Here is a 16,620-nt window from a genome sequence, read left to right on the forward strand (position 1 = left end):
CGTCTCTCGTTCCCCCGGCGGAATGGCAACGCTGCTAATGCCCGGGGCTCGCTCGTGTGTGTTGGTTGACCCTGCTCCGTCGCTCGCTGGCGTCGCGCACGCGGCGCAAATGCAACCCAGCGCTGGCGTCCACGGGCATGTGGTGTGATTCCTCCTGCTCCTCGGCGTCGGCGTCGGCGTCTTCCTCCCGGCTGGCTGCTGCCAATCATTCCTTCCTTCCATGGTCAGGCAGGCACTCAGGCCACAGCCAAGCGAGCCGCGTGATTACCGGCCCCGCGCCGCCCGTGATCGTTCGTTCGCGGATAACTTAAGCCTGGCCTGGCCTGGCTGGGCTGCTGTTGTTTTCTTCTTCGGAGGGAGACGGACGCGGGGCATGTGACGCCGGCGAATGCGGGCCAAGTAGGTGGAAAGCTCCTATAGTTTTTTCTCCCCCTCTTTTCGCTGACACAGGAAGGTTCCAAAAGTTATTCCCGTGCCGTCCCAACATCCATACGCAACTACGCAAGAGGCTGTGTTTGGATCACATCTGAAATTTTTTTCACAAAAAGACGAATGCATGCATCAAACACTAAATGAAGTTTATTTACGAAATTTTTTCATGGATGGATGTAATTTTTCGAGACGAATCTAATGAGCCAAGTTCTATCATGATTGGCTACAGTCATGCTACAGTAACCCCGCCTAATCATTCTTTTATCGTACGGTCAAAGGCATTAGAATAGCACGCTTAGTTTCATTTTCAAAAAGAATTTGAAGGCTCTTTTTTGTTTCGTAGTAGTAGAGAATTACTGGAAAATAAAGGATTTTGTTGTAGAATCCTAAAATAAAGTATTTATTTTATTTTTTAAGTACTTGTCAATCTAGTTATCCATCTATACTCCTGCTAATGGGGCGGGGCTTGATGGGTTTTTTGGGTGGGTTTTAATACGGGTACTATTGGATGGGTGGAAACGGGTGACACTATGAAATGGGTTGGGGCGGGTTGGGTTGACGACATAGACGGGTTGGGACGGGTTGGGGCGCTATGGTAGTAGATCGGCACGTAAGTCGCATATCATTTTCCATCGTGACTTCGGGTTGGGGCGGGTTGGGGCATTGGGCCGACGGGGTGGGTCGGGGCGGGTGGTAGTTAGGGCTTTTGAAATATGGGTAGGGGCGGATTTGGGGTGGGTTCAACCCAATTAGCAGACGTATCCATCTATCTACATATCCTTTCTTTTATTGTAATTGCACTTAGGTGGTCCAAGAAGTATGGAATTCGTTACTGAAACGAAATACGGAATGGACAGAATAGCTCAGTTCGGGGGAGGGAGGAGTGTTTTAAGGGATTGACTTCGGCTCCTATTATCTGCAGCAACTGCTACAGTATCGTAATTGTAGAGATAGTTTCATAACTATACTTTATTTAATACCTCTAATTAGTAGTCAAATGGCCGAAAAATTTTCAGAAAAATATTTTTGGGGGCCATCCAAACACGGCCTCTGGCCTCTGTTAAGAGACAGGCGCCGAAACACAGGGGGGCTAGTCGGGTCGGGTCGCGGCAGGTGAGAAAAGCCTGCCCGGCCGGTCGCTGCTGTGACTCTCTGTCTCTGGTTCACTGCTACTGTGCTACGTCAGCAGTGTGCGTTGTTCCTCCTTCGCCCGGTCCCTGCACTTTTGACTGCCCGTATGAAGATCAGATCAGAGCAACACGAGCGAGGAAAACCCACGACCACGATGCATCCATGGTGAATCCGTGTCCGTCCAAGCCAGTCGGCGTCCGTGCAACGCACGGCCACAGGAACCCAGCAAGCCAACAAAACAGGGCGCTCCACTGACCAACTGGCCAGCACCACTCTGCCCCCTGCGCACGCGGGGCTCCTGCTCTCTGATTCCCATCCCTTCCTTCAATTCCCTCGCTCGCGCTCGCCAACCCACCCCACCGATCCATCGCCCAAGAATTCCCTTCCCTCCCGGCCAGCCGGGCCTCCTCTCTCCTCCCAAGAAGCATCAGCAGCAGCAGGCGGCGGCGGGGGCGGAATGGCGACGCTCGAGGACCTGGGCGTCTCCGCCTTCATCAACATCCTCGGCGCCTTCGTCTTCCTCATCCTCTTCGCCGTCCTCCGCATCCAGCCCGTCAACGACCGCGTCTACTTCCCCAAGCTCTACCTCGCCGGCAAGCGCCACCACGGCGACCACTCGGCGCGCTCCGCCGTCCGCCGCTTCGTCAACCTCAACCTCTGCACCTACGTCACCTTCCTCAGCTGGGTGCCCGGCGCGCTCCGCATGACCGAGGCCGAGCTCGTCGCGCACGCCGGCCTCGACTCCGCCGTCTACCTGCGCATCTACACGCTCGGGTATGCCTCTTAACCACCCCTCTCGGTTCTTCTCCCGGTTCCTTGCCGGTGGTTCTAGATTGCGGCGTCAAGAACTGCAATTCTGCTTTCACTACCAGACTTTTGGTTCGTTACAGGCGCAGCTAGCCTTTTCTTGTTTCTAAACAAATAGATGCAATCATTTCACTTTCGAGCATTTGAGTGACGACAGTAAACATGCATTGTTTTTCTTCACATTCCCCCTCTTTTTCTGAAGTAGCCAGCGAATATGTCTTTCTTTCGTTCTTCCTTTTGCTGAATTCCTGCAGCATCAAACGCCGCCGTTAAGGCATTTTCGGTTTCTCCTCATGACGGTTTCGGGATTTCCCTGCTGCCTTGCCAACTCTGCCTGCCTGCCTCTGCCTGGCTGGATGCATATGCGGGTTTGCGTATGGATACTGCATTCCTTCCACCAACTTGCTTCGTTCCATGTTGTTTGTTTAACAATGCAAACCTTTTGGCGGCGCTTGTGCTCGTTCCATCGTCTCGCAGCCAAGAAAGAAGGCGCCTTCTTTAAAGGTTGCTCTGGAGATTGCCTTCTCGAACAAAGAAAACCGGCACCTTTTCGCCTTCCAAAAAGAATCGCAATATATTTTCCTTCCAAAAAGAACCAGTTTTTTTTACCTTCCAAAAAAGATTTACGTACCCTTTTATTTCGGATCTTTCCTTTGATCATTATTGCGATTGATTTTTTGAGTAATAGCACGATATATTTGTCACTTACATTACATGCATAATGCTTGCTTTTATCTAAGAGAGGGTAAAAATATTCCATCATTCATTGCTTATTCATGTGAGAGAACTACTTAGGTTTTTTCTAATAGGGAATTGCTTGTGGTTGATGACAAAGAGTTGGTGATAATGTTGTCCTTAGCACGTTTCGGCTGTGTTGTTTATCCCACTCGATCGTGGCGTTGAAAATGGTGTCGTCAAATAACCTTCATTTGATCCGCACGATTCCTGGCTTTCTTTCAGGACGGCACAAACTTCTGTGGTTTCATTATTGGTTTCCTAGGGCCTAGTTGAACGGTTAACTCGTTAATGGAGTGCCAATACTATTCTATTGCTAGGTAGTGCTCGCCCACTACACAACAAGGCTTTCGCCTTCAAGGGCCCGCGCAAACTTTGTGTCCGTGTCCCTGTGATTGTAGAGGCACCAAGTGATGATTCTTGCTCTCTCTCAGTCAGTGGGACCGGTTCTTACAACTGGAGATGCTTTTCGTGTACTAGATTGGAAAACTTCGGACGAAAATTCACTCGAAAGGTTTCCTTTTTCGAAGTGCAACTGTGACCAAAGACGGCATGATCCAAATTTATTTTCACCGGGTGTCATCTTCGGGTCTCTACTACTAGTAGTATAGAGTGAACAGAGAATAACTCCAACACGGGTGCTGGCACATGTTGTTCAATTATTTAATTCTCAGCCTTCTGCTTCACGTTTAAGTGTTTAACCTTAATTACACATGGGCAATGCTTGGCATCTACACAAACTGTGTGTGGGCAATTTCAACCCTAGTTTTAAATGCTGTAATCTTGTGGCCTTTTCCCTCTTACTCTTGAGGAATATTTGTAATTGTGTCCCGAGAGAAGGATCCAAGCGCTGTGTTTAAGGTCACTTAAGTGTCATCTTTGTATCAGAAAAAAAGGTTTGTCTCAATCCAATATGCTAACACAAACTTTTTGTCTCCTTGGCAGCCTCAAGATATTTTTGCCCATTGCGGCTCTCGCACTGCTGGTTCTTATTCCAGCCAATGTATCGGGTGGCACATTACTTGATCTAAGAAAAGAAGTTGTTTTCAGTGATATTGATAAGCTTTCCATATCAAATGTAAACCCTGGATCAAACAGGTAAGAATCTTATGAAATCTAACATTTGTTGTTCCTTATACAAAGTTCAGAACATTTTCCATGCCTACAGCCTAATATACTTACAGCGTCGTGGTTGTAAGTTGTGACTCTTTGAAATTATCTGACCATTGTCATTACAATTTGGTTCAGATTCTTTATTCATCTCCTGATGGCATATGTGTTCACATTCTGGGTGTGCTTTATGCTGTACAAAGAATACAGCAATGTTGCATTCATGAGATTGCATTTCCTGGCTTCCCAGAAGCGTTGTGCCGATCAGTTCACTGTAAGTGCATTGATGAAGTATATACGAACCATATACATATGAAGCATGCTCCACTGCAGTTGTTATAGATAACTAGGAAAAGAGTAGTTGAGCACATGCTCTAGTGTGGATTTGCAGAGCCGAACATGTACAGCAGTTGTGCTGACTTAATAAACTCACAATGAGAACCAAGATCCTTAGTAGTTCTGTAGCATTTAATGGTCTTTTGCAATTCCAGGTGATTGTTAGGAACATTCCTCGCATCTCGAGCCATTCAACTTCTGAAACAGTGGACGAGTTCTTCCGAAGAAATCATCCAGACCACTATCTTGGTCAGCAGGTACATGGCCCTCTCCTTCACTTAGGTCTCATTCACCTTGTGCATTCTACTCGGTTTTGAACCAATCACAAGTTATGGTTGTTGAGAAATGTGGTGATTAAAAAGGCAACCTTGCTTTTTATTGTCAGCCTGTTTACAACGCAAATCGATATGCTAAACTTGTGAAGAAAAGGGAGAGGCTTCAAAACTGGTTGGATTACTATCAGCTGAAGTTTGAAAGGCATCCTGAGAAAAGACTAACTAGACGGGTAATTTTTTAATGTTTCTTCTGCTGTTTCTTTCATTTGCTCATGTACCAAGTTCTGTTATTTTGTTTGCAAGAAATCCCTGAGCATGTTGATTTTTCCTGTGTTTCAGACAGGATGCCTTGGTTTCTGTGGCAGGGAAGTGGATCAAATCGACTACTACCGGGCTAGAATCAGCGAGCTTGAGAGGAAGGTGAGTCTGCAGTTCTTGATGATATGATTCGTCATCAATGATACACAGTTCTATAAATCTGTGGACTGGACTTCTGGGTCTGATGCATATCTCTGGTTATAAATTTCGCCATTATCAAAAAATTACTAAAATACCCTACTGAATGCTACTAGTAGAGTATTGTACGCCATGGAAGTCCTCTTTATTTCCTTGCATGTACAATCTTAACGCTCTGTTTACTTTTGTGATATTTTCAGATGGCATCTGAGCGCCAGAAAGTTCTCAATGACCCAAAAGCTATCATGCCTGTTTCTTTTGTGACGTTTGACTCGAGATGGGGCGCTGCTGTGTGTGCACAGACACAACAGTCGAAGAACCCAACCCAATGGCTGACTGATTGGGCTCCTGAACCGCGGGATGTTTATTGGCAGAATCTTGCCATCCCATTTTTCTCTCTCAGTATCCGCAGGTTTCTGATATCTGCCGCAGTCTTTGCATTGGTGTTTTTCTACATGATACCTATCGCATTTGTGCAATCACTTGCCAATCTTGAGGGTCTTGAAAAGGTTGCTCCATTTCTGAGGCCAGTAATAGAAGTGTAAGGTTTCTTTCCCTGTACATTGTTTCTCTTGCCTGCTGCCAACGACTAAGATGGTCTATTTCATGATTTTTTTTCACATGGTTTTCTTGTTTGATTTGCAGAAATGTGGTAAAATCCTTCCTTCAGGGGTTTCTTCCCGGTCTGGCTCTGAAGATCTTTCTCTATATCCTCCCTACAGTATTAATGATCATGTCAAAAGTTGAAGGCTATGTATCTTTATCATCACTGGAAAGGAGGACTGCTTCGAAATATTACTACTTCATGCTGGTGAATGTATTCCTTGGAAGCATAATCGCTGGTACAGCATTTGAACAGCTATACGCTTTCCTCCACCAGCCTCCTACACAGTAATTCTCTTCAGACTTCCTTTCTTTTCCTGCATATTTATGAACCTAAAAGTTATTTTTGCTTGCTATTCAATTTATGCAGTCTACTTGGCTGAAGGTCTGGATAAATATAAATCGCACTACTGCTTCTGCCTGTTAACTTCTCAAAGCTGTGTGGTAAAGAGTTTACGTTGTAAGGCATAGTCATAACCTGTGACGTGGTATATTCTTTTTGCAGAATACCAAGGACAATTGGAGTAGCTATACCAATGAAGGCCACATTTTTCATGACGTACATAATGGTTGATGGCTGGGCTGGTATTGCAAACGAGATCCTTCGAGTGAAGCCTCTGGTGATATACCATCTGAAAAACATGTTTATTGTAAAAACGGAGAGGGACAGGGAGAGGGCGATGGATCCCGGTAGCATTGGGCTTGGAGAAAACCTTCCATCCCTGCAGCTGTATTTTCTCCTCGGGCTTGTATACGCTGTCGTCACCCCCCTTCTCCTGCCATTCATTATCATCTTCTTTGCCTTTGCTTTCCTCGTCTATAGACACCAGGTCAGATATTCTGATTGATGCCACTTTGCACCTTGCCATGCCTGTGATGTCGAATGTCGCTAACCTCAATAACGCTCTTCTTGTCTGTTGATTTCAGATCATCAATGTGTACAATCAGGAGTACGAGAGCGCTGCTGCATTTTGGCCTCAGGTGCATTCCCGGATAATAGCCAGCCTGTTGATCTCGCATGTAACTCTGTTTGGACTGATGAGCACAAAGAAAGCTGCATTCTCCACCCCTCTGCTCATCTTCCTGCCACTGCTAACGATATGGTTCCACAAGTACTGCAAGAGCCGGTTCGAGCTTGCTTTCAGGAAGTATCCTCTAGAGGTGAGCCAGTTTTGCAGCAACATTCTTTCTCTCTGCTACGAGATACTAGCTCTGAAAGCCACCTCTGACCGTTTATTATGTTTGGAATGCTGCATTGATTTTTCAGGAAGCAATGGAGAAGGATAACATAGAGCACGCGTCAGAGCCTAACCTGAACCTGAAGTCCTTCCTGGCCAACGCTTACCTGCACCCCATCTTCCATCTTTTTGAGGAAACGGCAAAGGAGGAGGAGAGTCAGGAGACGGTGGAGGTGAGGATCGACAAAGCCCAGCAGCAGCACCGTCAGGAGGAGACTCATGTGAGGAGCTCACCGCAGTACCACCACGAGGAGGGTCACTTCAGGAGCACGCACGAGACGCATTACCACCATGAGAGCCATGTGAGCCGGAGCACCCAGTACCACCATGAGGGGATCCATGTGAGGAGCGACACGGACTCGCCGTCGCCGCCGCACTTCATCTACCACTACGACATCCAACCCTGAATGATCCTGAAAAGCAGTAGTCTAACTTGATTTGGTTTTCCTGGTCGCCCAGTGAATGCTTCTCTTAGTCGCCTTACCCTTAAAAAGGATGCCGAATTGCTAATGATTGATGGGTCGTTCGATGTACATGCGAGTGTGTAGTGTGGTAGTGCCTCTAAAATCCTGATGTGGCCATGGGCCTTGAACATTGATTCCCTGCACCAAAATGATGAGGAGTCAGCTTTCGTGTTGCGTGTTCTATGATGAGTGTCTCGCGCTGAATTCTGATTCTAGCTGATGGAGAGCAGTTGAAGAATGGGGATGGTTTGTGCTGTGTGGGCAGCAAACCAGCCCATCTTCTTCCTCGTGACAGTGGCATGCATTCTGGTCCTCTGCTTGTGTTGGTGCCACTGGTCAGGACTCATGGGGATCAATGAATACTTCCAAGGCTGAAACTTTTCTGTTAGGCTCTGTTTAGTTCCTAAAAAAGTTTGCACAGTACCTGTCACATTGAATCTTAGGACACATGCATGGAGCATTAAATGCAGTTAAAAAAACTAATTACACGGTCTAACTGATTCATACGAGATGAATCTAATGACGCTAATTAATCAATAATTAGATATTAATTATCTATAACAACGAAATGTGCTACAGTATCAAAACCTAAACTTTTTCACCATCTAAACACAGGCTTACATGAAACTTTTCTAATTACAAAGCAGGATTTTAGAGGACTACCCATCCGGAGCAAAGTCCTCTTTGTAAACAGGAAGAGGAGAGAACACATCATATCCTCGCAACATGTGTATTTGCTAGGCGATTCTAGCATGACATCTCATGTCCTCAGAATTGGCAAAATTGGATTCATGCCATCAAAAGATTGTATGTACGGTGCCCAACTATAGGGAAATGTCATATCTCAGCTGGTGGCACAAAGGCTTTAAGGAAGGCTCAAAACTAGTATAAGAAGGGATTTAATTTGTTCCTTGATTATTCTTGCGCACGCATCCTATACATTTTGGTCGAGCTGCTATGAGCCAACAAACGTGCCCTAACGACTGTCGAGATAGAAATTGTTCTCTTTTTTTCCGCTCTCCGCAGTCCGCACGTGCAGAATTGTCTAAGACCACTCTAAAAAAATAATAATTGTCTAAGATCGGCAGCACAGCATGGGTGAAATTTCGCTCTCTGTTGCATGAAGCATAAGATTTCTCGAGGGTCGGTTCCCCTTGCTTTCTGAAGCTTGAAGCCGTCGCCTCGATCCACCGAAGAAAAGTGTCATCGCATCGCATCCCAGCCGCAGAATCAATCGTGCCTATTTATACTCCGGCATCCCAGGTGCAGGTGCAGCCGGAGATCAAGTGACAGCCAGGGCGTGACAGTGACAATGCAGGGCGGCGTGGCGGCCCACGGCGCCACCGCCAATGCCGCCGCCACCTTCTACTGCGCCGCCTCCGGCGCGTACGCGAGCACGCACCCTCCGGTGCGCCTCCCCGCCGACCCCTCCCTCTCCCTCGTCCCGCACATCTTCGCCCGCGCGCCCGCCGCCGCCGCCGACGCGCGCCCGGCTCTCGTCGACGCCGCCACGGGCGAGGCGCTCTCCCTCGCGGACCTCCGCCGCCTCGTGGCCGCCCTCGCCGCGGGCCTCCGCCGCCGCGGGGGCATCCGCGCGGGCGACGTCGTCCTTCTCGCGCTCCCCAACTCCGTCGCCTTCCCCGTCGCGTTCCTCGCCGTCCTCGCCGCGGGCGGCGTCGCCACCCCCATGAGCCCGTCCAGCGCCCCCGCCGAGATCGCCGCCAGGGCGCGGGACACCAGCCCGGCCCTCGTGCTCGCCGCGCCCAGGAACGCCGGGAGCCTCCCGCCGCTGCGCGTCCCGGTCGTCCTCGTGCCCGAGACCTTCCGCGCCGCGGGCGCCGGCGCCCCCGAGTTCGCGCCCTTCCGCGCGCTGCTGCTGCACGATCCCGGCGCGCCGGCGGCCCCGCCGGTGGGGCAGGACGACGCGGCCGCCATCCTCTACTCCTCGGGCACCGGCGGCCGGAGCAAGGGCGTCGTGCTCACGCACCGCAACCTCATCGCCACGGTGGAGCTCTTCGTGCGCTTCGAGGCCTCGCAGTACGCGGCACCTGCTTGTAACAATGTCTACCTGGCGGCGCTGCCCATGTTCCACGTCTACGGCCTCTCGCTCTTCGCCGTGGGCCTGCTCTCGCTCGGCACCACGGTCGTCGTCATGAAGAGGTTCGACGTGGGCGACGCCGTCAAGGCTATCGACAGATTCAGGGTCACGCACTTCCCGCTCGTGCCGCCCATCATGGCGGCGCTGGTGCACGCGGTCGAGCCGCCGGCGTTGGGTTCCTTGGTACAGGTGTCGAGTGGTGCAGCGCCAACAAGCGGCAGGCTCATCAAAGACTTCGTCAAGGCTTTGCCCCACGTCGATTTCATTCAGGTGCCTGCCTACCTTACCTTACTCTTTTTATTCAGCGGGGCCAAAACATTTGTCAGAGAGTTTACAAAGCATTGCCAAACGTGCTGGCAAACCCACCCAGCCACATACACAATTCCTTCTCGCTCTCTCAAATTCCAGCGACATCTGTCAGCCATGAAGCCACGCTGCAGAGTGCAGAGTACTGCCCCTGACAAACAGAAACCTTCAGTATGACTAACTACTATTCAGACTACAAATCTATCAGACATACATCACCAAGGAACAACTACTCCATCTCCCCCGTTTCTTTTTTTTGTGATCACGAATGAGCTGTGATGCTAAGCCCTGTTACATATCTGTCTACTTCACTTACAGTAGTTGATCCATGCGTCCTGTCACGCCTATGGCCGCCGGCGATCGCCGTTAACATGAGTACATGCACAAGAGAGAGAGATCGGTAACAGTGATCCACACTCAAATATGATGATGTGCCTTGTTCTGAATTTTAAAGTCGAAGTTCCCAGTTGGCATACTCTATACCTGTAACTGTCACTTGGTGATGTGTACTGTTGAGTCCAGCAGTGGGCTTTACACAAATTTTACACTTTCTAGTAGCAACGGAAAAGGATTCTATCACTTAAATACAAAAACAAAGAATTTACTCGAAAGAAGCAGGCATGTGGGAAATTCCTGGTTCTACAAATAGATTGACATACACTGTTCATGATACTAATTGCATCTGAACATGTAGCCATCTTTCAATGGTGTTTAAATTTGAAGATCTGAAATGGCAAACTGGATTTTTTATCTCATTTTCTGTAGATAAATACATATTTTTGGAGTAATTATTCTTTTTAAACTTTGTTGCTGTCCTAGGAGATGTTCTTGGTTGTACTGTTTTTTTGTGTTGCTGCTGAGTCACATCAGCATCTTGTTGTTCCTTTTGCAGAACAACGTTAAATTCTCTATAAGACTGCTTGTTTTTCATTCTTGAACAGAAAATGGGAAACCTAATAGTGAAAGAAAAAAAAAGATCTTACCTTCATGCAACTTAATGTGCACACAGGGTTATGGAATGACAGAATCTGCTGCTGTAGCAACTCGCGGCTTCAATACTTCAAAGCAGAAGAAGTATGCTTCAGTAGGACTTCTGGCTCCAAACATGCATGCCAGAATCGTTGATCTGGAAACTGGTTGCTACCTCCCCCAGGCTCTTGTGGGGAGCTGTGGCTCCATGGGCCAGCTATAATGAGAGGTACAGTATCACGAGCTTAACTGTGATACTTCGTCACTTCATATTAAAAATGTTTAGATATAAATTAGCATTCAAAGGCCAGGGAATTCTTTCAAAGAGATAGGTTGACATATTGCTAATTTTCTATAAAAACTTAGCCTGACTGTGCTTATATCTGCTGAGCTGGTCACTGAAAATCGTAATAAGATTTGTTTACTTTATCTCTCTGTATGCCATTTTGTTTAGCTCCTCAAGATAACAGAATTCATCTCGTTTGCTGCAAGTGATTTGGTTGGTTGTTTTCTTTATAGTCACACTTATTTCCTTGTACGACTGATGTCAATCTACAGGCCTCACTCACTATTGCGGTGATAAGCACATCCATGTAAAATTGTCTGTCTTTATCAGGAACTAAATCTCGGATCTAGATCGATCGGACTGTTGGTTTAGCTTATGTACTTTGAGATCGATCGGACTGTTCGTAGCTTATGTACTTTGAAATTGATTGGACTATTGTTTAGCTAATGTACTTTGATTCTTCTCTCCTTAAACTGAGAAGTACTCGTGGGCCCAATCTATACCGCTCTGTTGTAGTACTATGCCGCTCATTGGGTTCTGACGAATTATTTCTTCACAGGTTACTTGAATGATGAGGATGCACACGCAATGAACGATGGCTGGCTGCGAACTGGTGATGCTGCTTACTTCGATTCAGATGGGTACTTGTACATAGTGGGCCGCTTGAAGGAGGTGATCAAGTACAAAGGATTTCAGGTATGCAGGCTTCCTGTAGCAGAGTAGCAGGCCCAGCTGAAGTTATCCACTTTTGCCAATATTGTGGATATCGTGGGGGAAAGCTTTTGGTTGTACTTTGTAGTAACAAATTGTTGTTCCATTTTTGTTGCCATCAGATAGCTCCAGCTGACTTGGAAGCAGTTTTGGTGGAGCACCCAGAAATTGTAGATGTGGCTGTGACATCGTGAGTTTTAACTTCGCTAGGCCCTGATGTGTCTTGATCTGCAGTCATGCTTTTGAACTAATTCAAAGAATTTCAATTGATAGTGCTGAGGATGAGGAAGCTGGAGAGATACCAGTAGCTTTCGTGGTGAGGAAATCTGGAAGCGGCCTTTCATGCACGCAAGTGATGGAGTATGTGTCCAAGCAGGTAAAGAAAGTGGAAAAAGTCTATATCAACCCCTCAACTATGGGGGTTGGACTACATAACCCCCCAAACTATGAAATGGTCTATATCACCCCCTGAATTTTCCAAAACTGGTCAAATTACCCTCGAAAACAGTTTTGAAAAATCATAGTAAATCATAAAATGAAAAATCCAATTGTGTTAGACTCCAAATGAATAGATCTACACAATGAACATATAATATGATATGCTTTAGTATATTTTTTTTGTTGTAGCTTTAGATCTATGTTTTTCTTCATAGCTATAAAAAATTGTACTAAAGCATACCATATTATATGTTCATTGTGTAGATCTACTCATTTGGAGTCTAACACAATTGGATTTTCTATTTTATAATTTTTCTGTGATTTACTATGATTTTTTAAAACTGATTTAAGGGGTAATTTGACCGGTTTTGGAAAGTTCAGTGGTGATATAGATCGTTTCATAGTTTGGGGGGTTATGTAGTCCACTCCCCATAGGTGTGGGGGTGATATAGACTTTTTCCGAAAGAGAAAATACTAAACCACACACTACACTCATGTGTTTCTGCTTCAACTTGCCATGCTGTCACCGTATAACACAGCGTCTTTCTCCTAGCCATCAAATTTCGGGCAAGTGTTGTAACGGATCTACATAAATACAAATAGATGTTGCTTTCACTAGAAAAAGGACTAGTAACTAACAAGGCGCAGAGATTAGCAAAAGTCTAAAAATTGAGGTTGTGGTTTGTGGGTGCGTGCATGCCCTCCACCTGTACAGCAGGGCTGCCCTCCTCCTGCTGCTGCTGCTAGAAGAGCAGCGTCTTCCTCCTAGCCATCAAATTTCAGGCAAAGCGTTGTAACGAATCTGCATATATACAAATAAATGTGGCTTTCACCAGAAAAAGGACTAGTAACTAATAAGACAGATATTGGCAAATCTGCAAATTGAGATTGTGTGGCTTGTGATTGCCGTGCATGCTCCCCACCTGTACAGCAGTGCTGCCTGCTAGAAGCTGCCATGGTCCATGGGCATGCATCATGCATGCGCTCTCAATCAGTCTCAAGGTAGCAGCACATCCGTAGGGATGGCAACGTATAACTATCTGGGAGTGTGAGGTCAGGTGGTTTGGCAGTAGCAGGCTAGCCTGATACAGCACATCATTCTAACATCCCAAAAAATTCTAGGCTTTCTTCTATTCAAAAAAAAATGTGTGATTAACACATCATCTAGTAAGTACAGACACGCCAGGCTGCCATGCACTCCTTTTGTTGACTTGGGGAATTAGATTTCCCGTTTCCTTGAAGAATTATGCTCCTAGCTGTTACTTGGAGACCTTTTCTTTCATAGCTAGAGATGCACTTGCAATTCTAGCCAAACCTGGCTTTGCGTCTAGGAGTCTTTCTTCCTGACCGTGTCCAAGTAATGTCACCATGCATTACATATTATACTTACCTGTTGGCTGTGGCCGATGGGATTGGTTTGTAATCACTGTCGTGGGTGCTATATTGACGCCTGCCACTATGCCTTTTGGTTAACACTGCATCCTGGGATGGCATCTGTAAACGGTAGTATTTGTTTTTCCTGAAGTGAACTTTGTGAGGTGGCGCTGCAGGTGTCGGCGTACAAGAAGGTGCGGAAGGTGGTGTTCGTGGAGTCGATACCCAGGTCGCCTGCTGGAAAGGTGCTGAGGCGGCTTCTCAAGGGCTCTCTCGCCGCTGCAAACGCTGTTGCTGGTCCGACAAGTTATTCCAAGTCCAACTCCAAGCGCCTTTCGAGACTGTAACCGCAGGCGGGCCGGCAGCGGCAGGCAGGCAGGACCGCGGGAGTCGAAAGCTGCGGCAGCGTTTTCAGCTTTGTTTTGAAGCTGCTGCCGTTGTGTGAATAATGTTCGTTCAGGTCGCCAATTATTAGTTAAGTTAAATCCACACGGTCTGTTGGTGTGTCTGTTTTGGATCGGTGAGCCAACAGGGCAAATGACGTTTCTCTTCTTTTAATCCAAGCGGTCTTTTTTCCCCTTCTCCTCCTTGTTCCATTTCTTTCGTTTGTATTGCCACGTTGACGGATACAATGTTTGTTCATTATTGGTCTGTGACAGTCAAATTTTGCATACTTTGACATCAAAGTAGTCATCAGGTTTATGTTTGCAGATGAGATTGGTTTTGTAGCTATATATACAGATCTCATGAGACATGTTGTGAGAAAATGATGGCCCAAATGAAACAGGCGCTATACGTCCTTTAACCACGAGGACTGAATTGGAATGGATGTTTCAATTGAGTTGCACGTCTCCTCTTAATGAAACACTGAGTCCATGCGTGTTCTCTAAAAAAAAAAGGTCGAGTTGCACGCACGACAAATTCATCAAGCTTGGAAAATGTGGACAATTATACTTTGAACATTATCCTTCCCTTGTAGATTCTCTCGGATCTCAAACGTCAGAATTAAGTTGGCTAGAATTATTACTCATTGTCCGTGAACAATCCACTTGTAATTTAGAAGTTTCCTTGGTCACTTAAGTCATAGTCAAGCTTTCTAGAGAAAGAGCAGATGCCGCAGGGTGTGCACATGTCACAGTCAAGTTTTTCTAGAGAAACAACAGACATGCCGCAGGGTGTGCACATGTATGGTGCGCGCTGCGCTGCTGACGCTCCTTTTTTTTTTTGCTGTAGGTTTGGGAAAATCGATGCTTACTATGCGGATCAGCGGATGACTGATTACGAAGAGGTCAATCGCTGAAGGAGAAGGAATATGCGGTGCTGGTTGTGAAGGTGCTCCCCTCGCTCCCTCCTGCTGTTTGCCCGAGTCGGAATGCGACCAAGAAAAGAAAAGCCGGGCGGGCGGGCGGCAGGTGTTGGTTGGTCACTGGCTGACTTCGCCTGGACCGGATTCTCTCCTCTTATCGCAGCTGCACGCAAATATCTGTCTTTTTCTTATAAAAAAACTGGTGTTTTTTTTCATATTTAATCTTTAAAAGACCTAAAACGGGGGGATTTTTTTTGTCCCCCGTTGAGCCACATCAGCCAGAAAATTCCGATCGTCGAATTATACATGGATGGCTCGGATTATGTAGAAGGTTTGGCAATTTTATAAAAAACCCTCAAACTTTATCAAAATTAATATATAGTCCAGCCCACAATTAGGTAATTTTATAGAAACCCCCTTGAACTTTGTAGAAATAACATTTGCTCAAGCCACCTCGCAAAAATTTAACAGCAACCCCCTCGAGCTTTATAGAAATACAATTTGAGCCGCGTCATATGGAATTTCTCGGCCGTCAGATCGTGCATGGATGGCTCGGATTATCCATGAGGCGCGCCAATTTTATTAAAAACCCCTTGAACTTTATTAAAATTAATATATAGTTCAGCCCACACTCAGTTAATTTTATAGAAACCCCCTTGAGCTTTGCTGAAATAGTATTTGCTGAAGCCACCTCTCAAACAGTTTTACGGCAACCCCCTCAAGCTTCATATAAATACATTTTTAATCCAGCCAACTCTCAGGCAGTTTTATGAAAACCACCGACAACTTTGAACGAATGCCAACAAGGCTGCCAATTTTACAAAATTCCCCCAAACTTTATCAAAATTAAACTATAGTCCAACCACTCCTCCGACAATTTACTGAAACCTCCGAGCTTTTCATAAATACCATTTATCCAAGCCACCTCTTCGGCAATTTTACGCCAACTCTCTTGATCCAGCCACCTCTCAGGTAATTTTATAAAAACCAACCCGCGATCCATGCATTTTTTACAAACCCAAGCTCTACAACAATTAACCCACGCTCCGCATACTTTTATGAAAAAAACCCTAAACTTCCTAAAAATGTACCCACAGCCCGAAACTTTGCAGAAAAGGCCCCCCAGATTTATGACGATCAATCCACAGCCCGTACATTTTAACTAAATAATAGTACCCTAAAGTTTCTATAAATTAATCTATAGCCTAAAATTTTGCAAAAATACATTCTCAGCCTTCATACCAATCACTGGGCTACACGTCATGGCGCGGCAATGCCGCGCCAATCTTTCTAGTATTGACTTATTGAGGTTGTACGCAAGATCAACGCATAATTGCTCGATCTTGCGGTCTTGCTTGATGTGCCTGTTAGTAGGGAATATATCAGGTGTAAATTATTTTTTTGTGCAAATTGTGCAAACTTTAATTTGAATCATCAATTTTTTTTGTGTAAACTGTGCAAACTTTAATTTAGACCATCGAACTCATTAGTAAAAGTTGTTCGTGATCAAATCCGCCGCCGACCCGGGCCAGCTCAGTTAACACC

General features: G+C 46.3%; 1 protein-coding gene and 1 pseudogene across 1 annotated transcript; both read left to right on the forward strand.

The window, feature by feature from the left end:
* The first annotated feature begins 1,834 nt into the window (after positions 1–1,834).
* LOC120651514 (CSC1-like protein At1g32090) lies at positions 1,835–7,770 on the forward strand. Its single transcript, XM_039929008.1, has 11 exons — positions 1,835–2,337; positions 4,051–4,203; positions 4,354–4,489; positions 4,707–4,808; positions 4,937–5,056; positions 5,166–5,246; positions 5,483–5,823; positions 5,928–6,173; positions 6,391–6,715; positions 6,813–7,046; positions 7,153–7,770. The coding sequence occupies exons 1-11, from the start codon at positions 2,021–2,023 to the stop codon at positions 7,528–7,530; spliced, it is 2,433 nt and encodes an 810-aa protein (XP_039784942.1). The 5' UTR covers positions 1,835–2,020; the 3' UTR covers positions 7,531–7,770.
* A 990-nt stretch (positions 7,771–8,760) lies between these two features.
* On the forward strand, positions 8,761–14,548 carry LOC120651515 (annotated as a pseudogene).
* Positions 14,549–16,620: the final 2,072 nt, after the last annotated feature.

This window comes from Panicum virgatum, chromosome 9K (genome assembly GCF_016808335.1).
Source record: "Panicum virgatum strain AP13 chromosome 9K, P.virgatum_v5, whole genome shotgun sequence".
Lineage (NCBI taxonomy): Eukaryota > Viridiplantae > Streptophyta > Magnoliopsida > Poales > Poaceae > Panicum > Panicum virgatum.

What these genes read in the sequence shown, in the direction of transcription:
- LOC120651514 (XM_039929008.1), top strand. Translation starts at nt 2,021, where the DNA reads ATGGCGACGCTCGAGGACCTGGGCGTCTCCGCCTTCATCAACATCCTC. An exon ending in CTGCGCATCTACACGCTCGG is followed by an intron (nt 2,338 to 4,050) that starts GTATGCCTCTTA and finishes TCTCCTTGGCAG; the next exon opens with CCTCAAGATATTTTTGCCCA. An exon ending in TCCTCGTCTATAGACACCAG is followed by an intron (nt 6,716 to 6,812) that starts GTCAGATATTCT and finishes TGTTGATTTCAG; the next exon opens with ATCATCAATGTGTACAATCA.